At 38.3% G+C, this 22,877-nt stretch overlaps 2 protein-coding genes across 3 annotated transcripts in view; both read right to left on the bottom strand.

Moving 5' to 3' along the window:
- Positions 1-22,530, bottom strand: part of LOC6529198 (zinc finger protein 407) — a 39,005-nt gene extending 16,475 nt beyond the window's left edge. The window contains exon 1 of one of the 2 annotated variants that reach the window (XR_005560809.1): positions 22,321-22,530. The gene's annotated coding sequence lies outside the window, so the exon portion shown is untranslated. The remainder of the gene's footprint in view (positions 1-22,320) is intronic. The other variant, XM_002090169.4, reaches the window with a different exon arrangement.
- On the bottom strand, positions 8,183-10,496 carry LOC6529197. The gene has a single exon (XM_002090168.3). It carries the CDS (start codon positions 10,176-10,178, stop codon positions 8,283-8,285), a length of 1,896 nt encoding a protein of 631 aa, XP_002090204.1. The 5' UTR covers positions 10,179-10,496; the 3' UTR covers positions 8,183-8,282.
- Positions 22,531-22,877: the final 347 nt, after the last annotated feature.

Here is a 22,877-nt window from a genome sequence, read left to right as displayed (position 1 = left end):
GTTTAGTAAAAAATCGTTTGCTCCATATATTTAACTCAAATGTAAAATATAACTGCTTTCAAATAAAAATGTACGGTTCTTAGTCCAAGTTATTCTCTTGGGCGTCACTCACATGAAGTCTAAAAATAAACCAAAAACGAAAACAAGTCAAAAATACTTCACTTGATGGAGCTTAAGTGGAGTGTCATAAATATATCGATTTAATGGTACAAACTGAAAAAATTCATTGCCATGCGGGCCAACCTGGCAGCTTGACAAACGTCATCAAAAAATTTTACGACCACTCTTTCATGAGCGGACCAAAAAAAAATTATATGCCACATAAGCCTGATGACCGTCCAGCGAATCGCTATGCACTCAACAGGTACCTCCCGACCAACCCAGATTCACGATACCTGGGTCCAGATCCAGAGTCCTCATGAGTGGCATCTGCCGGTATTGTCGCATCTTTTAGCCGGCCACTGTAAAACAGCGAGGGGGAATTTCAATTATAAATTAAAATTGGCTGGCAGCTGACGAGGAGAAAAACGGGGATGCCAATATTAATAAATGCGGTATCGTAAATTAAAGCAGATCGTAAACGAGAATATGCTAATCGATTGCATTAACCCGATAAAGACGGTAATTAGTTCTTTGTTTCGGTCGTAGGAGTATCTTTGTCTTTTTTAATATATTATATGAATAGGGAACCAAAGCTGAACCTAAGGTTGCTGAATTTTTATGTGTATATTATAGAATATAAACCATACCCGATAATTGTGCCTGGGTTGAACTCGAAAATAATTTAATTCAATAATATTATTATTATTATTAATATTATTATTCTGATAGACCGTATCGAAACCTATCCTCTAGTCATTACAATACAATATAATGTCAAGACCAAACAAACCACGAAATCGAACCAAACGTACGACCGAAATGAAGTGCAAATCGTTAACAATAATTTAGCGAGGGATCAGACTAGTTTGCATTTAAGGCAAGAATGATCGTACATTTAAACGGACATATTTGATGGCGCTCGTTCGATCTGTGCGCACCAGCAACTCTCATCTCGGCCCACGACGAATTCATAAAGTACCTTACGCTTTAAATGGTTTCTGGGTTACAGGCTGGCCGAGTGGGATCTTTAAATCTGATTTCCTACGACTCGCAGCAGGTACAACGCAACAATTTGGCGGCAACTTATGACAGAACACTCTTCGCAAATAAACTCAAATGGCACCACACTAAAAAAGTGACAGCGAGAATTTATGCCGCTTTTGGTGCTGAACAGCCAAAGCGGCTCTCGTATGAATTTAAATTATGAATATTACCAAATGGGTCAGTTTGAAATAAATATGCAATGGTCTTGGCGATTCCTAGTCTCTCGAGCGCACCTCTGCGAATTGGCCAAATAGAGTTGTCTCTGTCGCAATTTCTCATTGAGCTGGCCAACACTCATCCGCACTCCCTTGCTGACCATGTTCCCTGGATACTTAGTCTTGCAATGGGGCGGCTTCGCCTGTTATATCGCGCATGCATCTGGTAATCTATGCGCAATTAGCGGTGTACATCAGATTTAGAGTTCTGATTGCTTTTGCCTCTTCTTTATCTGCCTGTGAGTCCAACCGATTATAGGCCGTATATATAATATGGAATTTGTTATTATTCTCTTCCTTAATCTGTCGAAGTGGCTCATCATGGGAATGCTTGAAAGGCACTCAGAAAATGCATTATATTTCACTGGCAAGGCGGCGAACCTGTGAAGGTTATATTTATTTAATGGACAAATAGCTTATTTGTAATCGCTGTGGACTTAGGTTCATGACATGATCACAAGATGATGTATGTATATCAATTACAGCAAACGGACATTAGCCTCACTCTATGCATCGGCTTTGGTTTCGGTTGTGGCGATCTTCATGACACCATGACTGTTCCGTGGGTGCAATCCTTGTTAAATGGCTCCCATTGGGTCATCGCCTTTCCCGCTGTCGTAATGCAGCGGTTCCGTTCTCTTTGTTTTTAACGCGTGGGTTTATTTTTAACTTGAAATTGCTTATATCATTTCGGATAATCATCAGTAATCAGTAACAAAACCGGCAGAGAGTGAAATTTTTGTGTTCAATTACGTTTATGTTTGCAATATAGAGAACAGTTGAACATGCTTAAAACAGTCTTCATTTGTAAGCTTGTTCATGGTAAAGTTGATAGTCCTGACTTGGTTAGTCGGCTAAACTTCCCTGAGCAGATACACTAAAAACTACGTACCCTAATCCTAAATCATTGTAGATTTAACTTTGAGTTGCATGACCCCTACAGAGCATGATGTTCTGGCTATAATAGACGTTGTCCTATTATCTCTAATCTTGACTCTCTGCCGCTCTTAAAGCAATCAAGATCTTACTAATAAAATTTATATATCGCGTCTATATTCTCTCGATTCGAGCCATACGATACACGGCAGCGCCCCTCGGTCGGTTGTCAAAAAATCCTCGATGATGATGATTAAACTCGGCCGGCGACAAATCAAGCAGATTAAAAAACAATGGAAGCTTAACTAAAACGTAATTCATTTTTCTTAAAATGCTGTGTTCTGCCGACTTGGTACAGTGTACATAAAATTAAATTTTATGTTTCGACGACCATCTTTGAAGGAACATTAGAAATAGTCAAGTCAATAAAAGCCCAAGTGACCCGCTGGCTTTAAGTAAGAAAACCACTTAGGCGTTTACCGAATTTACGACTCTATGGCGTTTTGGAGGAGTGGGTGGGGATCGTCACCGTTTTTAAGACCCTCACAGCTCTTAGTAACCCATAAATATGATTTAGAGAATAAGGAATAAAACTATTTTTATAGTCAGAAGTCAGTCAGAAGATTGCATCGCACTGAAGGAGACATTTGTGACCATATAATGTATATGTATATTTATATGTATGTATATACTTTAAAGTATCAACATCTAAGCCAGTTCTTACGCAAACTAGTCAGTTTTAGGCGGTTTCCACCTTTTGTAGTTCCTGAGATCTCAGCGGTCATACGGGCGGACAGACAGACGGACATAGCCAAATCGACTCGGCTATGGATCCTGATCAAGAATATATATACTTTATATGGTCGGAAACGCTTCCTTCCATCTGTTATATACTTTTCAACGAATATAGTATACCCTTTTACTCTACGAGTAGATTTTTGGCATATCGAGAGAAATTTACAAGACTAACAAACATGTGAAAACATTATTCAGCTTTGGGCGTTTTGTGGGCGTGGCAACATAAATACACAAACTTGCGCTGCGTCTATGTCATTGGAGTCTGCATGCTGAACCTCAACTTTCTAGCTTTTATAGTTCCTGAGACCTCGACGTTAATACGGACGGTCGGATAGACGGACATGGCCAGATCAACCCGGCTCTGGATCCTGATCAAGAATATATGTACTTTATATAGTCGGAAGCTTCTGCTTCAACGAATCTAACGGGTATAAAAATTACATTGGTTAAACGAACAACCAGGGAGTTATTCCGATTTTAGAATAAGAAGAACTTTGTATTGTGAGCCAGGCAAAAATAATGACTCTTGTATCTGTCTTGAAGACTGCAAGCATCAGCCAAACTTCGGGATCAGCTGCTGTATCCCCATCTCGTGCGCGACTTCCGAATTTGGCATTGCCAAAATTTAATGGAGATTCTTTGGAGTTCATAAATTTCATCAGCCTTTTCGAAACTTTGGTTCATAAAGTCGCCAGCATTCCAGTTATCTAATTTCTTGACTCTCTGGTGAAGCTTTGGGAACAATTAAAGCTTACAAAGTCACGGAGAGAAATTACAAAACAACACTGGCCAGTTTAAAAGGGTTTACGATAACGAATATTTAATATTTGTGAATAATATTTCAACATTGTTTGGTTTTGGTTCATTGATTTATGGTTCTCTGTTATCGATAGGAGACGATACAAGAATTTTGAATGCAATGTTGATTTATGTGGTATTGAATAGAGTGGACCCATCTCGGATTCAACTAAGTCAACTAACGCGTTAGGAATATCGTGGTTGCCTATCGAAGACCCTCGGCTAATTAAGACCCATTGTCATTAAAGATCCTATTGCAGACACTTTGGCTTAATAAGTTAGATTGTTATGAGTCGATTCCGATGTATTTAGAAACAGTTTGGAGGAATATGCTAAAAAGCACTCTTTCTCAACTGGATGAGATTTCGATTCCTCGGTTTGTTCTGATGTCACCTGTACAGTTACATGCCTTTTCCGACCCATAAGAGCTTATGGAGCTTGCGCTTATATTCCTAGCAAAACTGCCAAAGGTTATAAAGGGTTTTTCATTGGGGGCGCTTGATCTTTGAAATGGATAAAAATGCATGTAGGAAAAAAAATGCAAAATTTTTTTTTTATTTGAAAGGTTTTTTGATCTATGGAGGTTGTGACGTCATTGGACCACTATTTCTGATGGACAAAGAGGAAAACTGACCCAAGAATGCACATTTCGAGCTGGACGATGAAGTATTGCGTCATCAAGCAGTCGGATTGACCGATTCTGTGCATACTTCCGATTTGTTGATGTCATCGAGTTTTCGCTTTATGTTCCGCTTTATAAGAAAATGCAGACAAGAGTATAGTTATTGAAGAAACTTTGTCGCCGACTGAATACAATGAAGCTTTTCCTAAAATAGTCGAAATAGAAATTAAATAGGCTCGTAAAGGCTTTAAGGCTAGCCCAAGTCTTCAACGAATAAACCCATTCATTTATGAAGACACGGCCACTTGGTGCAACTTTTCGTTGTTTCGAGTTGGGGGGCGACTAGCTAGCGCTCCTATATCATACGATTCCAACAGAGCTACGTCCGGCATCTGCACCAATCAAACTTTGATCATGTCAAAATATAAGTTAAGTCGAAATTTGAAACCATCAAGCGCACACGAATTCTTTTCGTCGCCGGCGGAAAATGTAGTTATTTTTGCCACCAAAGCTATCGGTATTTTTAATAAACTTATTAACAATTTTACTTGTAATATATAATTGTTTCAAATAAATAATTACTGCAAGGATAATTAAGTTTCCTTTTTACGAATTTAACTAACTTAACAATCCGGACCATCTTTGTTTTATGTTAGCTATTTGCAGATGTAACTAAGGTATTCATCGCAAGTCAAATAAAATAAGGAAGAACATGGTAAAGTTTGCGATATTGGTCAAAAGGTCCTAAAATCAGTCCCAAAGAATTGTTTTAACGAATTTCTGAATTCATGCCGGCTGCTCATAAAAAAAGAATTAAGAATGCGTAAAATCTCTTAAAGATCCAGCACCACAAACACAACTTGGCTGATAAGGTACTGACCTGGGTGGAGCAGAATATGAGTGACATCATAAAAAGCATAATTACGGGCATTTTTGCTAATGTGACTCTCTGGCCGCAGGCGTTGGCAGAACATTTCTTATCACGACGTTAGGTTGTGATGTGAGGAAGGACATGACGGTCTGGGATGGAAATAATGCTTGCTGATGCTAGACGCCGCCACAAGGCTGAGCTCTCGCATAAATCACTCATTATGAGGCGTAATTAATGCGACTATATGGCGTCCTTAATTTTGTATAAATCATAAGATTAAAACCAGTGCCTAGCATTCATGGTTCCTGTAAGGAACAGATGTTGGGAAATTCTCTGTACCGGCAAATTGAATGAGCTTTGCAAAAGTTTACCCACATGGGCTAATATGTTAATGGGGTTTTCCCCCAAGACATTCCGGAACCAAACCAAAGCCATAAAAAAACATTTTCAATCGGTTCAAATGCGTTGACACTTTAGAGAATTTAAATTTTTCATTTTAACACTGTGTCTTGAAAATGTTACCTGATCGTAATCCGCTAATAATAAAAAAAATTTAATAATTTAAATTTCTTTTTGCCAAGTGGGTTAAAAAAGCGCTAGTTTTTAATTATATATAATATTGATTTTAGCTATTTGTGTTTTTCCGTTCTGGAATTTGACAAAAATAAACCACAATATCTGTTATAGAAGACGAAAGAAGTCTCGGATTTTAGATGGTGGAAGAGGGGAACAATTTGAGTCAAATTATTTGTTGTTTTTGATCATAAAATGTTCCAGCTTAATATTCTACCGAAAATGGTAAATTATAAAATAAAGCTACCACAGTCGGCTTTGTTTGCCTCTTCCCTCCAGGATAAATTAACAAGGCTACTTACTGAAATTGATCGATTTATTGTATTTAAATAAAATGAAAAATAAAATATTTATTTATTTATAAATATTTATAGAACCGGGACTTTTATATTCCTTGGGAACACTTCCTCTACTTTAGTTAGTATACACTCAATAGACATTTTATTAATAATTAAGAAATTTTCCTAATAATAATTAATTATCCAGAAAAAATTCTCAGTAACGTTTACGAAGGTAATGCTTACAGAAGCATTTCAGGAAATGGTTACAGATGAGTTGCACAATTATAAAGAGATTCTCACGCCCGGCAAAATGAAATACAAACTTTCCAAGTTCTGAAACCACTTGTTTCTAAATATTTTCGAATTCCAGTCAGCTGTTCGAAAGTTGTACTATGCATTAGACGGGAGTGTTTTAAAACTCTACACACTAACCAGTTGACTCTCTGGTTATTTTTCAAATAATAGAGAACATATATCTATGGTGAATGAATTTTTAACAAATTGACACGGTTTTGACGAAATTTCCTTGTTAAATTTCTTATAAGTTTATTTTTTTTCGGAAGTAGTTATGGCCTTTCTCAAATAGTATTGTAAAATTCTCCTTCTTTAGAGTTGCCAAAGTCGAGAAATAAAATCCTTTTTTAACGCGATGCACGAAGTATACATACACAAAAATTAATTATTTTTATTCCGACAGCTGTATTAAAATTTCTAGTTTATAAATAAAATATAAAATACAAATATACTTTGCTTATAAAGTTAACAAAAATTGCTTTTATTATATTAATTTTTGCGTATGTATCCCGTTTTTAAAATAATTACTTTACGTCCTCGTCCACATTACATTCTACTGCTTGGACTAACAACGTTCGATCTAAAATTTAAATTTTGGTTTTGAATTATTCGTGCTTAAACTTGTATTTTCGTTATTGAAAATCTCTCGAAAAGTCACCGAAAAGTAACATTCTAAAGGTGACTATTTCTATAAATGATAGAAAAGTAAATAGTTGGCCGGAAAACGTAAAAGAGCGTTCGATATTACTCGTACATACCCAAAAATACTCATTGAATAATTTAAAATGTAAAAACCCGATAGTTCTTTAACATCTGCCCGGCACTATCAGCCGTCTTTCTAGATCATGTTGGATCTAGAACAGAAAACAAGAGAGAACGCTATAGTCGAGTTCCCCGACTATCTGATACCCGTTACTCAGTTAGTGGAAGGGAGAAGGAGAGTCTTAAACACAGTTTTTGGCGGTTTGTGGGCGTTAGAGTGGGCGTGGCAAAAAGTTTTTTGGCAAATCGATAGAAATTTACAAGACCAATACAAAAATGAAAAAATTTCAAAACATTTTTCAAAAGTGTGGGCGTAGCAGCTTTGGGCGGTTTGTGGGCGTTAGAGTGGGCGTGGCAAAAAGTTTTTTGGCAAATCGATAGAAATTTACAAGACCAATACAAAAATGAAAAAATATCAAAACATTTTTCAAAAGTGTGGGCGTGGCAGTTTTGTGCGGTTTGGGGTCGTTAGAGTGGGCGTGGCAACATGAATCGACAAACTTGCGCTGCGTCTATGTCTCTGGTGTCTGTATGCTTAATCTCAACTTTCTAGCTTTTGTAGTTCCTGAGATCACAGCGTTCATACGGACGGACAGACAGACGGACAGACGGACAGACGGACATGGTCATATCGACTCGGCTATTGGTCCTGATCAAGAATATATATACTTTATATGGTCGGAAACCCTTCCTTCTGCCTGTTACATACTTTTCAACGAATCTAGTATACCCTTTTACTCTACGAGTAACGGGTATAATTAGCAAATCGCAAATCACTGCCCTCAGCTTTGGCAGCCACCCACCATTCCTCCATTTGCCGCAGAGAGCAGTCGTGATTGTTGTTGTGTAAGATTGGCACAAGCTGGAGCAGTTGGATCAGACAAATGGGAGGCAGACGGAAGGGAGATTTTTTAAACCCCAAGACCAAGTGATTTTGAATTTAACGTGCACGTCCAAATTTATATTGAACTTTAACCACGCAGACTTTAACGCCTAGAAACAATAAAGCTTAAACATTCGATCTATTTAAATTTTTATGTGGCGGCTCAAGGACAAAAGCAATACATGTCAATCAAGTAGTTTTCAATGCACTGAGAGCCATTTCTGTGGTCATTAACGCGTGTTATAAGGCCGTCTACAGCCAGCGTATATCCCGAATACCTAACGATTCCTTCAAAATGACCCTCGCCAGGAGTGGCTAACACTCGCACCCTAAATTCGGACTGATGCTCATCTGCGATGCGTCTCCACTTATCGGCAGTCAAAACCCGTACCAGGTATAAAGTCTTGCAAGGCGGAGTATGTGTGCGGGTCATCTTATTGAGGTTTCGAATAATGAGGCGTGCAGCCCTCAGAACATAGCCATCTGAAGTCGAGACATTTCTAAGCTGCTGACACAGACAGTTAGCCGTGGGTATGGCGGCCAAAAAACAGTCTCTATGGTCTGGAATAGGCAAGAAAAGGCTTATTCCACGCGGAATGTCTTTGCCCATTGCCCATAAATCAGATCTGCGCTGCTTCAGTTTCTCATCCTCCAGGGACGTCAGATTTGGGAATTGCTGAAGAGTGGCATGTAAATCAAAGGCGGTGACCAAACGACGGTTGTTACTCTTTAAATTGCCAAGGGCTTGCGGATATCGTTCTTCCAGCCACCTGGGATAGCAAAGCATGGCCAGGGGCTGACTCTCCTCCACTTTGCCCTGCACGGTTTTGTAAAACCGGCCCTTATTTAACCCGTGATTGGAAACCACCAAGAGCACTGTGTTCTTAAGAATACCACTCTGTGCTAAGGCTTTAAACATTTTTAGGAACGGTTGATCCAGCTTCCGGCCGTAGTTAAATAGGTGATCGATGCCCTGGGTCCACCAAAGGAATGTAAAGAACCTGTGCGCTTTATGATGGGGAAGCATCTTGAATAGGAACTCCCTAAGCACCATCGCGTAATTGTCCTTTTCATTGCAGTGGATACCAAGTAATCCGTCCGTTCTCGTTTTTAACCACATCTCAAGAAGACCAGGCCGAAGGTAAAAATCTGTTGGCGGCTCCCGAAACCCCTTCACGAACAGACTCTTGTCTATGTTGTCCTCGCCCAGGCCCGTTTCATAGCCGGCTCTTTGGAAAACCTTCCAGATAAAAGGACAGCTGTCCAGGCTGCTGAGGTTAGACGAAATGTCCTTCATCTCTTGCCCACTTAGGCCGCTAAGCAACGGCATCATACTATCGAAGCTGTCATTACCTAACCGATTGAACCCCTTAAATTTCACGTGCGGTAGAGATAGCAGAAAGTTGGCTGTGCGAGTCATGCTTCTGTGGAAATGCATTTGGGAAATGGAATCTAGGCCCACGATCAACACAGACAAACTGCCGACGTCGGTAGCCAACTTCAGAGGAGGGAGACCCTGGGTGTTGCGCAGCCATTTGTCGGTTGGATGAATGTAAAAATGGACTCCGTTGTAGATGTTTTTAGCGTTGATAAAGCACTCAGCCCTTATGATATCCACATGGGGTTCGATTGTATTATTACCATCCGTGAGCAACTCGAATTCTCTGCTATACAAGTAGCGATTGTCGAAATCGGTGTTTCGCTCCATGGCATAATAAATGCACTTGAAACTCTCCAAAGTCTCGATGCCGTACCTTGCTTTAGCAAGCTCTATATTTACTTCCGTTCTCAGGTAGTTATATTCGCATTTGCTGAAGGATGACATGTCCAGGTTGCTGGCGCACAAGTCTCTACGAAGGCCGCGCCACAAGAACATTACGTCGCGTTCATTGGGAACCATAGTCAGCATACGACAGCTCTTAGTGTCCACAGAGTATTTCTCCACGTGATGCTGCTCCTCGAAGACTAGGTAGTCGACCACCACATCGTTATAGTAGTAGACGAAGGAGAAGATAATCAAGCTATACAAGAAGCAGCAACGTATACTGCAGGAGCACATTTTGCTTATTTCTATCGACCAGACATCAAACTATTGGATACTACCCTAAATTGACGAACAAAGAAAAATAATGACAAAAGCACATTTACGTCAGAATTGTCACAATTTTTTATATGAATCGAAATTTAAGGGAATATTTTTGGAAGCTAACAAAAACAAAAATCCTACGTGACCAAAATTATTCTGTGCAAAACGTCATCAATATTTAAAGTACATCACTTTTTTTGTTGGCGATATCAACTGGAACTTATTTTTATACCCGTTACTCGTAGAGTAAAAGGGTATACAAGATTCGTTGAAAAGTATGTAACACGCAGAAAGAAGCGTTTCCGACCATTTAAAGTATATATATTCCTGATCAGGATCAATAGCCAAGTTGAACTGACTATGTCAGTTCATTCCGTACGCCTTAAGAGAAACTATAAAAGCTAGAATGTTGAGATTAGGTATGCAGACTCCAGAGATATAGATTCCAGCTGTGTAACGGGTATATTATAGTCTGGGAACTTGTTTAATCTGTTCTTTAATCTATATTAGTTGTATTTACATATTATAGGAAAAATAACATTTTGAGGGGACTCTGCATTATTTTGTAATGTATGTTTTTTAGGGCAATTTTCGTCAATAAGTACGCTCGGACAATAAGTATAGCCATTAATAGAATCGTATACCTTCCCTAGTATTTATGTCACAGCTTCTTTTCGTAAATATTCGATTCAAGCTAAGCTCCATTTTAGTTCCTTTTTCAAAAAAACAATAAACTTAAAAGTCCACTTGTGCAAGTGTCCGCTCTAATTGTGCGAGTCCACTCTAATCTTAGCTATAGCAAAAATATTGCTGGCGGAGACCGGGCCAGTGGCGTTAATTTATCACTTAACCTTCTTTAACAGCCAAGTTTATAATTTCGATGGCGACCAAAGCGAGAATGACGATGAAGCTGGTAACTGCGGCACTTCAACGACGACTACCCATCAGCGAAATTCTGGAGTTGTGGTGGAGGAAATACAAAAGACATGGAGATGGGCACTGGGAGAAGCAGGATTGCATGGAAAGCAAAGAACAAGTTCTGGAGCACAATGAAAGTTTGTGGCCTAAGGAACAATTTTTTATTTCAGATTTTCAAAATCCATAAAAATGTCGTAAGGTAGAATACTCAATTTTAATGTGTGAAGAAGTAACCAAATAAACATCATATCTAAGAGTGGTTCTTTGAAGAAGTTTTATATTTACTTTTCTTCATCCATTAATTTTTGCCAATTTGTCTTACGACCAATAACAGGACATATAAAATGAAGAGCTATTCCCTTGACACTGTTTTTTTTTAAGTAACATTTTAAATACTTTTCTCAATTTAGCTCATATAGGTAGCTCATTGGTAAATGTAATTATGTCGACTGCAATGTATAATTTAATAGGATTTATTACGCAGTGTAGTCGGCCCAGCTCCAATAAAATGAAATATCAAACGATTGCCGGGATATATATGTATGTGCTTTTTTCCATTGTACACTTAGCCGACTGCTTCACCCTGCTTGTGTTTTTCCGACCCCACAACCCGAGCCCGCTTTTCCATCAGTGACGTCGTCGTATTTCTTTGGCCTTCGCATTAGCACCGCCTTTGCAACTTCGCTCCTGGGGCTGTCCTTTTTGTTGATGGTTTACGCTTTGGTCGGTCCTTTTTGGAAAATGAAAATGTAAACGGAATATTCATGAGCAGATTAGAATTATTTTTCGTGCTGTCATTTTCATTTTCCTCCAACTTTTGCCCATTTCATCTCGGAGATCCCATAATAGGTTTCATTAGGCTTTAAAGTCTGGGTAAAACGCTATAGTTGAATACTGTTGAATCCTAAACCCAGATATGTGAAAAATGAACATTACGATATATTTTATAGATATATTTTAATATATATATAATATATATGGGGAAAAAATAATAGCAGTACCAAAACGTATTTTATTCTCGATCAAATAAATTAACGTTGCGGTACCGATAGTACAAAATACTGATTTTTCGCATAATGCTAGATATAGATTTTTTAAATATTCTATACTTTTCGGCGGTTTGTTATGGTGAAAAGCACATGGTTATAAAACTTGACATTTGTATTCCTATTTCCAACATTATTTTTTAAACATACCTTAAAAAAATTATTAAAATGGGACGAGGAAAGCATTGCACTTCAGATAAACGTGACATGGTCAAAAAACCAATTTCTGAAGGAAAATCACACAGAAATATTGGTCTAATCCTTCAATGCTAAAACAAAATGATAGGAAATGCAATCACTTACAACGAGAATCCCGAAAAAAGTGGGAAAACACAAGCATTGGGCGGGCACCCATCTCATCAAAAGGCTAGTGCCCGAGAGCAAGAAGGATCCATTTAAAGCTCCTACCGAACTGAAAAAGGATCTCAACATATCCGCAACAGTGCAAACAGTTCATGCATGTCTAAGGGAACATGGTTTAAAAGGCTGTAGTCCAAGGAAAGTACTTTTTTTTATATGGGAGACACATACCCAAGCGCATTAAGTTCGTCAAGGAACATTTAAATTGGCCATGCGAAAGATGGACGAACTTTTTATTGTCAGATGAGAGCAAGGTGGTTTTTTTTGGTGGCAATGGATCTTGATCGAATGTAAGGCGCCCTAGGAACACCGAAATTTTTGGTCTGATATAAGAAAAGCAGTTGTAGCTTCAAAGCCAACTAACAACGCATAACTTTTGGGTATAATTAAGGAGTCCTGGAGCAAAATATCCCTAAAACGGTGCCAGGACCTGGTTGAAAATAACGTTGTAAAATTTGAAACAAGAAAGAACGCTATAGTCAAGGTCCCCGACTATCTGATATCCGTTACACAGATAGTGAAAGTGCGAAGGAGAATCTTCAACACTGACAGTTTTTGCCGGTTTGTGGGCGTTAGAGTGGGCGTGGCAAAAAGTTTTTTGACAAATCGATAGAAATTTACAAGACCAATGCAAAACGGAAAAAATATTAAAACATTTTTCAAAAGTGTGGGCGTGGCAGCTTTGGGCGGTTTGTGGGCGTTAGAGTGGGCGTGGCAGCATGATTCGACAAACTTGCGCTGCGTCTATGTCCCTGGAGTCTGTATGCCTAATCTCAACTTTCTAGCTTTTGTAGTTTCTGAGATCTCGACGTTCATACGGACAGACAGACGGACGGACAGACGTACACGGCCAAATCGACTCGGCTATTGATCCTGATCAAGAATATATATACTTTATATGGTCGCAAACGCTTCCTTCTGCCTGTTACATACTTTTCAACGAATCTAGTATACTCGTACCCTTTTAATCTACGAGTAACGGGTATAAATAAACTTGCGCTGCGGCTATGACTATTGAAGCTGCATGCTGAGTCCATTCTAGCTTTTTTAGTTCCTGAGATCGAGGCGTTCATACGGACATGGCCTGTCCGACTCGGCTACTGATCCTGATCACGAACATACATATGTATGTATGTATATGCTTTATATGGTCGGAAACGTTTTCTTCTGCCTACATACTTTTTAACATATCTAGTATACCCTTTTACTCTACGAGTAACGGGTATAAAAGGAAAACACTATGGGCGGCAGCTACATAGTGACGAAGTGCATTAGGATCACAATACCAATTACACCAATCAAAAGGTATCGCGAAAACCAAAAGGATTGATATAAAATTTTATAAAAATTAAAAACTGAAGCAGGCTCAACTTCATTTTTATATCCGATAATCCTAGATTAAAAGGATGGTTGAACGCGTGTTGAAAAGTATGTAAAAGGCTAGAAAGAAGATTTTCCGACTCTATACAAATATTCGATTGGTAAACATTTTGGCCACGACCACTCTTTCTCCCATAAACCGCACAAGCCACAGTTTTATTTTTTGCCTTATCCATCGGTGTGCCAAAGTGCTAAAATATATTTTCGCCTCCCTACTAACTAGTAACGGGTATCCGATAGTCGAGGAACTTGACCATAGCGTTAGATGTCACCCAAAATTCATACATAAATAGAGAATACTGGACTTGACACAGTTTTAAAAATTGTATATAGATTTTTTAAAATTGTATTATTGTTCGAGCCAGCTTTTATCGATATGACAAAAAGTGTTGAAACTAAGCTCTAACTCGTTTGTCGTTCTTATCATAAATGTTTTTTTCTGCTGCTCCTTATAAGGTGTCTTGCTTTCTTGCATAAAAATTTAATGATACAAACACTGAGGAACCGACATGAATCAACCGATGGCAGGCAGACATCGCTTCCTGGAGAGGGGAGCTTGCAATAAAAATGGGAAACCCCGACCACGTCGCCAAAGCATTTAAAATATTTTCGAAATGTTATAAAAACGCGTAAAGGGATTAAATAAATAACTGTTACTGCTCCGCCCTTGCCTCCCGACCACGCTACCCTCTTCTGCTGATGCTCATTTGCCTTTTCCCGCCATTGTACCGTAATTCAAAATGTTGTTTTTTCGACGCTCTCCATGCAGACTTTTCCCTTTTCTTCTGCATCTGCGTAGGCTATGACCATCCCACTCACGCTCAAGCTCTCCTTTCCCCTTCTCTTTCTGAGTGGAATTATGTTTTATCCTGAATTATGGATTTTGTTTTGTTGTTTTCTGTCAAAATCATATTTTCTTCACCACCAACCCCCACTCTCTATTGCTAACACAAGCCCGACTTATTTACATACCGAAAATTTCGCTGAGGGCAGACTGAGAGAAATCAGTTTGAACGGAAGCAATATATATATAAATTGGTGCCATGGCTTTCCAGGAAGTTATATGCATTTTGTTAAGTTGAATTTCAATTATATTGCAACTTAAATAATTTTTAAATAATTTTATTCTATATTTAAAATATATAAAGAGCTTCAGTGTAATAATTTTGCGTTAGCTCAGACCTCAGTTCAGTTTTCATCTACAGCAGGCTTCCCTGGCCATTAATGAGAATTTGTTTGTATCGACGTGGTCGAAGGGCGTTTAAGGGTGTTGGGTTAGGGTGGTAGGTGATGGTCGGCAGGGGATTCCTTTTCTGCTTCGGTTTTCCGACGGCCCGCCTGCTCAGCTTAGTTGTAAATTTACAACAACAAGCAGTTAGAGCGAAAAGTTTTGAAAATAATTTCTACTTAACGTTTAAAATTAGAATTATTTTTAGACGGAAATTAGGAATTATGAAAAATAGAAGGACAAGAAGGACACTGGCGCAGTCCCAAATACAACGGAATGAGTCACATGTATCTATGCTTTGTTATTACGTACACATATACATTCATAGGTCTTCTGATTAGGACGGACGCTTTTGTGCTTTCCGTTAAATTTCCGGTTTTAATCGAATTTGGTGAATGCACCATTTTATTTCACAAAAAAGAGAATTACACTTCGTTTCCAAAATTTTTAATGAAATTCATTAGAAATCAGAGGCAAAATAGAACGACTCGGTTGTTTTGGTATCCACTTCTGTGCGATATTTTCTTATCCTTGGCCATTTTTATTATAGCATGGAGATTGAGTAAGTTTAATATATTTATTGTATTTATGAATTAAGTGCAAAATAATATTTCTTAACAAAAGGTTATATAAGAACGTTTGTATGTTAAGTCGCGATAGACCCTTGCTTTTACCTCGGTAAGCAGTTTTTTTTGTTTAATATCAGAAGTTGTTGAAGAGATAATTCATTTCCATTGTTTTTTATTTACATAATAGTAGTTCAAATACACTGCGTTTCACCAATCACATGATTGAGAGTGCATTACAAAAAAACAAAAGCCCACAGCTTTGAAAAATGTGTTTATATTTTTTTTCTGTTTTTTATTAATCTTGTAAATTTCTACCGATTTGCCAAACATCTTTGTGCCACGCCCACAAGCCTCCAAAGCTGCCACGCCCACACGCTTGAAACGTTTTTTATTTTTAATTCCTCTTACCCGTAGAGTAAAAGGGTATACCAGATTCGTTAAGGGAATATAAAAGGCAGAAGGAAGCGTTTCCGACCATATAAAGTTCAAGACCAGTATCAATAGCCGAGTCGATCTGGCCATGTGGGCGCTTTGTGGGCGGTAGAATGGTCGTGGCAATGGGTCAACAAACTTGCGCTGCGTATATGTCACAGAAGGCTGCATGCTCAATCTAGAGCTCTAGATCGACTCGGCTATTGATCCTGATCAAGAATATATATACTTTATATGGTCAGATTTGCTTCCTTCTGCATGTTACATAATTTTAAACGAATCTAGTATACCCTTTTACACTACGGGTATATTAAAATCATATTCGTCCTACAAAAGAAGCCGGTCCACGAAGAAGAGGAGTGTGCAAGTTCGACTAGTTATATAATTACTTTTGTATTTTAAATGTGGGGTCGTCACTAGATTTTAACTTTTTAATGCGATAAATAAGTTTATCCGCCAAACTAGTCTATCCTCTATCAAATTACTCCCATTTCAAAGAATTCAATAGCACAAAGCTACCCCCAGCTTAAACAACAGTTGCACAATTCGTTTGCGGGTTTGGAGATACATATAAACAAAAAATCAGGTGAGCCTTTGTGGGTGACAAATTAATGAGAAGCTCATTAACGTACTGAGTAAGAATTACTGATTTAATTGAAGGTCCTTTGGGCAAAAGTACGCCCACAGATGCAGTCAGGGTAAATAATCTGATACACACATCGCCACAGGCTGGATACACTCATACATATGCGTATATCTATGTACATACATATATCTCGTTCCTATTTGCAGTGCGCAACGCCAACAACAGAGCGTGAATATTCAGCGAAAAGCGTCATTATGTGTACACACAACGTTAAACCACTCCACCTACAAAAACTCCTCCTTCCAGAACATCCGGATCCGAAAGCCAACAACGGCAACGAACCAACGGCGCAAACAAGGAGAAAATGTGTACATAAAACAATCTCGTTATGTCGGCATTATCCTGAAGAATTCTGGTTCGTCCTCGTCACTTGCAGCGCCATAAATCACTCACACGCTTGGCCCATTTCCCGCTGTCATTCTGTCCCTTTCACCCTCTACGTCTGTCTGCTTCTGGCTGGTTGTGTCTGTCACATTGTTGTTTGTATTGCGTGTGTATGTGTGAGGCGCGTGCCTCACTATGATGTCGTCCTGCTCACACATAGACGTAGTGCAATGACTTTGTTTTAGGGGAATCTTTCCGGCAAATAAAAACTTGAATGCACTGAAAATAAAGTCCAATAGTCCATATGATGATATTTTGACTACTCAAATGTATAGGGCAATGTAAAATACTCAAATGTATAATATTTCTCATACATATTACATACATATAAATTTATGGAAAACCTAAGGGCATTCACTAGTTCAACTGAATTTTCCAGCTATCTAAGAATTTTTGTTTGTTCAGCATTTTTCTCCCTTGGTTTGCCAGTAATTCACCCCGCGGTGACATTTTGGTGTGACAGACAAGACGTGTCCTTCGTCCTTTTTGCATTTTTCTCTGTCGGGTGTCTGTGTATGTGGTAAGTTTATCGTTTTAAATGTTGATACAAACTCGGGTCGTGGTCCGCTGCCGGTCCTAATCCCAAACCAGCCCGCATGGGGATAATAGGATGTTGAGTAAATATTTAAGAACTCCCCTCTCCCACTCGGCTCCAACGGCACATACCCCTCGGGTAATTGAGGAATCGTAGGCGACCTCCAAAGTTTGGGGCAAAAACTTTGCCGGTTGTGTCCGCTCTTTTGCAATGGGTGAAAAAGTTTAGAGGGTGTGAAACGAAACGAACCGCCGCTGGCATTCTCTAATCCAGTTTGTGGCCCCGACTCTTCGGCCAGGACACTTTCTGGCATAAATCATTTGCATTCAAAATGAGACCAATGAGGAAAGCCTGCGAATGAGCGTCGAAGATGAATGCCGGAGAGCAACATCAAGGGGCCGAAAAATCCTTTCAATTTTCGCACACATTCAATTTTATTAATTAAAACCATTTTTTCTCCCTTTCTCTTAGCTTCTTTTTCTGTTTGTTATTGGAGGAGATTGGGCAATTAATTCCAAACATTCTGGACGCTTTTTCTTTGTTAAGTTTCGGAATTTTTTGTGCTGTTGTTTTGGGCGCAAATTATCCTTCGCTTGCCTTGCGCGAAATAAAATATCACAAACAGCAGCAGCTCCCATAAATAATGGAAATTTATGCCAGTTTCGCACAAACGCACTCCAAAAGTCTCATAGACCTTAAACACAAAAGGCAGAAACCAACTTTTCCACCGAAATTACCATTCAATCAATTTGTAATTTCCAGCTCTAGAAAGGAAAAAAAATAGGTGGCTGATTTACTTCATTTATTTGGGCCAGTTCTTAATTGCGCCCATCTGTTTTAATAAGCCTTTGATTCCATTATTTTGCATTTAAATTGGATCCTTTTTCATTACGGTTATTCCAGAAGTGGCCCAAGGAAATTCGAGTTTATTGATTTTTATACCGGTTACTCGTAGAAATTCCTTGAAACGGTATGTATGAAGTCATCGGAAGAGTTTCTTATAAAATATGTATTATTGATTAAGATCTATAGCCGAGCCAACCCTTCTATATAAACGTCGAGATTTCGAAAACTATTAACGATAAAAGTTAAGATTAAGCATGCAGATTGTATTAACATCCACGCCGCGAAGGTCGATTCAGAAGGCTGGCACGCCCAATTTAACGCCCACAAACCTCGCAAAACTGTCACGACCACAAATTGAAGAAATCTTTTTATATTTTGCCATGATTTTTATGTGTTGTCAATTTCTAACTATGCCATTTTTATTTTGTACTTGTTTTTCTTTTTTTTTTTTGGTTAGCCAATTTTTAAATTTCTCCGACGGACTCCCTAGCTGATAGTTAAGGAACTCGAATATAGAGTTATCTTTTGTCTTGTATCTAATTTCGTTACTATATATAAGAATGTTTGGATTACTTTCATGTTTTTCTTGGATAAGTATTGGGGCTTAGGCAACAATTGTTCGCAAGAAAATTAGACCACAACACAGCGTTAGAATTGGTGTAGCATAACTAGTATCAGCACGCGCTCTTGTTGCATCATATATTTATAATATTAAAGCTAATCGTAAAAAATCAGAGTAATAAAATGTATAAAGTCACAAATCGCTGAAATTTTACAGAATATCCCCTCCGGTGGGGCGCAAATCTCATTGGGACAGTTTTGCAATTTTAATCTTTATTTCTTTACGGGGGTTGACGTGAAAGACCCCATACAGACACTCCCGCTTTGTTTTTGTGCAGCTCCTTTGCTACTGTCTGTCATAAATCTATCAAGTTTAATGGCCGCCTCAGCGCTGCACATAATTTTATGTATTTTATGCTGCAAATTGTTAGCCAGCGCGCACACAAACACAAATCAGGAGGAACAACCCTCGGTGAGCCACACAACCAAAGAAAATCCACCCAGACGCCCTCCGGACGGAGCCACCCCCAGAGGAAAGGCGAAGACGAGAACACGAATTTCCACGCACATCTCGGAAGGCTCACAAATTTTATAAAGTGGCAATTCAATCAATCAATTCTGACAGGGGGTGGCCATTGGGGTGGACTGCACTCAGTCATGGCCACCTTAACCGTTATGACCACGTACACAATCACACAACTCAAACTGATTTTGTTACGGTTTGGGGAAGTTGGGTTGTGGTGGTGTTGGAAGAGAGGGGGGGCTAGAAGGGAAAAACAAAAGCGAGGGAATTATGCATAAAATTCCTCTTGTCTTTTTTTAACAGCCCCCTTTTTTCAAGGGGCAGTTACTTTGGCTAGGGGGCAACAGACATGCCAGTCACTCAGTAAGTATAAACCCAAGACCCCAGGCGCTTGAAATTTAATTTAATTATTTAATTATTTTTAGTTGTCTACCGCCGGGCGCCTATCCACCCGTATAAAAACATCACCCATTTTGTAGGAATTTGCATGATTTTTCTAAATCGTAGCTCTCCAGCTATACTAAATTATTATACCCGTTACTCGTAGAGTAAAAGGGTATACTAGATTCGAAGGAAGCGTTTCCGACCATATAAACTATATATATTCTTGATCAGGACCAATAGCCGAGTCGATATGACCATGTCCTTCTGTCCGTCTGTCTGTCCGTCCGTATGAACGCTGTGATCTCAGGAACTACAAAAGCTAAAAAGTTGAGATTAAGCATACAGACTCCAGAGACATAGACGCAGTGCAAGTTTGTCGATTCATGCTGCCACGCCCACTCTAACGCCCACAAACCGCCCAAAACTGCCACGCCCACACTTTTGAAAAATGTTTGGATATTTTCTCATTTTTGTATAAGTCTTGTAATTTTCTATCGATTTACCAAAAACTTTTTGCCACGCCCATTCTAACGCCCACAAACCGCCCAAAGCTGCTACGCCCACACTTTTGAAAAATGTTTTGATATTATTTCATTTTTGTATTGGTCTTGTAAATTTCTATCGAAAACTGTGTTTAAGACTCTCCTTCTCCCTTCCACTAGCTGAGTAACGGGTATTAGATAGTCGGGGGAAAAAAAAGTAAATTGTTTTTTCTTTTTTACTAAGGGAGCTAACTCGACAACTGAAATATTACTAGGATGCGTAAAAGCCTTTCGCTAAATCCATTTCTGTCCATATATGTTTTTGGGTTAAAATCTAATTTTTTCTCTATAAAGTGCCACAAAACAAATCGAAACAGGGAATTTTTGGTAAGAGGTGCAGAAAACAAAAACAACCTTCCAGTAAATGACACGTTTGTCGAGCTAGAATTAGGAATATGGATCGCGGTTAATGTTCTTCTCCGAGTCATGCCATCTGATTCAATATATTGAAGTCAAGGTCCACCATTTTAAATAAACAAACACCAGCCATTGCTGTTCCCTGAGTTCTCATGTATCTTTTAGATGCTTCCAGAATACTCCTCGTGTCTGTGAGGAACGATGACCAGTCAGCGTGACCAATCTGACAGAGAATTGATTGACATTCCAGTGGAGCTCAGGGAGTAAGTAAGACAGGGAATAGCCATTTGTTCTCTTTTGCACTCACTTTAGGTCGGAAACCGGGCTTCCGCCGAAGTTCGATACCACTTCTGCTCCTCTCAAAAATAACTCAGTGAAAAATTTTACAATTTAGAATTCATTGGCATAAATAAAACTTTAAGCAGTGTCACTGCACATGACAGTTCACAGAGACTGCCTTAAAATGGGAAATGATTTAAATTAGCAATCGAAAAGTATTAAAATTATTTTAAAGTAATTTTTTAGAACTCATCAGATGGGGAATTTAAATATTTTTACGGCCATTTTATTTTCCATCTGATCTTATTTTTCTTTGGTTAATACATATACCCGTTACTACTTGGGGTAAAGAGTTGAAAAGTATGTAACTGGTAGGGGGAAAGTTTTTCAGCCTAAACATTTATTAAATGTTTTATTATTATTACATTTTATTTTAGGGAGATGAAAATCTTAAATAAAGGGTAAACTTTTTCGTGCCTTTGTATTACTTGGTGCAGAGTCAATTTAGCCTAAAGGATTTATTTCAATTTAATTTTTTTTAATTTTTTCAGAAATACATAAGAATCAATTTTGGAAGGTATAACATCATAGCCATTCTGTCGTGTCTCACTCATTCATCTTTCGAAATCACTCAAACGTGCGAGAGCGAAAACCGGTCTACGCTCTCGTACTCATGAAACAATAACTGCTCTTGCTCTTTCGCTTGTCGAATTTTCGAAAATAGACTGTGGACAGAGGCGTTCGGATAGGGGTTTCGATATCAGAAAATTATTACATACATACATATAATATGAAGTTTTGCTGATAATAAACAACAACATATTATGTTATGAGTTTTTATACCTTTAATATAAACTGTTTAGGGACCCTTCAAATTGTATGGCAAAACGAAAATGTTTTGAAACCCCTTTTCCGTTGTACGCCACTGACCTTGGAAACAACCAAATCAGCTGATTTTGTTCGATATGCAAGCAAACTTTGAATTAACTACAATTTAATGGTTAACTGGTACGAAATCAATTTACAAAACAATAATTCAATAAGTCCGTTAGTTTAAATCAAAACACAAATACAATTTCTTTTGTAATTTTGTCATTTCGGGCTATATATGTTTGTATTTCTAACCTGGGGATCGGATTAAAATTGGAAGGTTGGCTTAAACCAAATAGTCTTTTCTCGGTAAGGTAGATCTTATACACTGTGGTTGACACGTATCTTAATTTCAATTTGTTAGAACAAACAGTGCAAACAAATAAAAAAAAACTTAATTCACAGCGCACTTTTCACCAGCAAGCGTACGACGCACACGACGCGATGCTTCTCCCACAGAAAATTCGAAATTCGAACTCGTTTGTACAATTGAGAGAGTTACGTTCAAATAGTTGAGTGGTTTTTCAGATTGTACCAGACCAGAGTTTGTTTGAGTTAAAACACTGTTTGGTTTTATTTGCTTACAAGTTTTTTATTCAACTTAATGATCTTTTTCGTTAATGAATGTATAAGACTAAACGGTAAACGTATATTAGAGGCGAATTTAGCCGACATATTTATTTTTCGGGGCTTAAGTAGTTTATTTTTTATAATTCTTTGAAGTTTTAATTTTGCATACAAAATTTCAGTTTCCACCGAAAAAAAATGTTATTTTTAAAAGTAAATTTTAGGTAAACGAACCAAGGAAAACG

This window comes from Drosophila yakuba, chromosome 2R (genome assembly GCF_016746365.2).
Source record: "Drosophila yakuba strain Tai18E2 chromosome 2R, Prin_Dyak_Tai18E2_2.1, whole genome shotgun sequence".
NCBI classification, from domain to species: domain Eukaryota; kingdom Metazoa; phylum Arthropoda; class Insecta; order Diptera; family Drosophilidae; genus Drosophila; species Drosophila yakuba.
Note: the sequence above shows the minus strand (reverse complement) of the source record. Positions and strands in the feature narration are given on the sequence as shown.

Coding starts and splice junctions, on each gene's coding strand:
- LOC6529197 (XM_002090168.3), bottom strand. CDS start 10,178: ATGTGCTCCTGCAGTATACGTTGCTGCTTCTTGTATAGCTTGATTATC.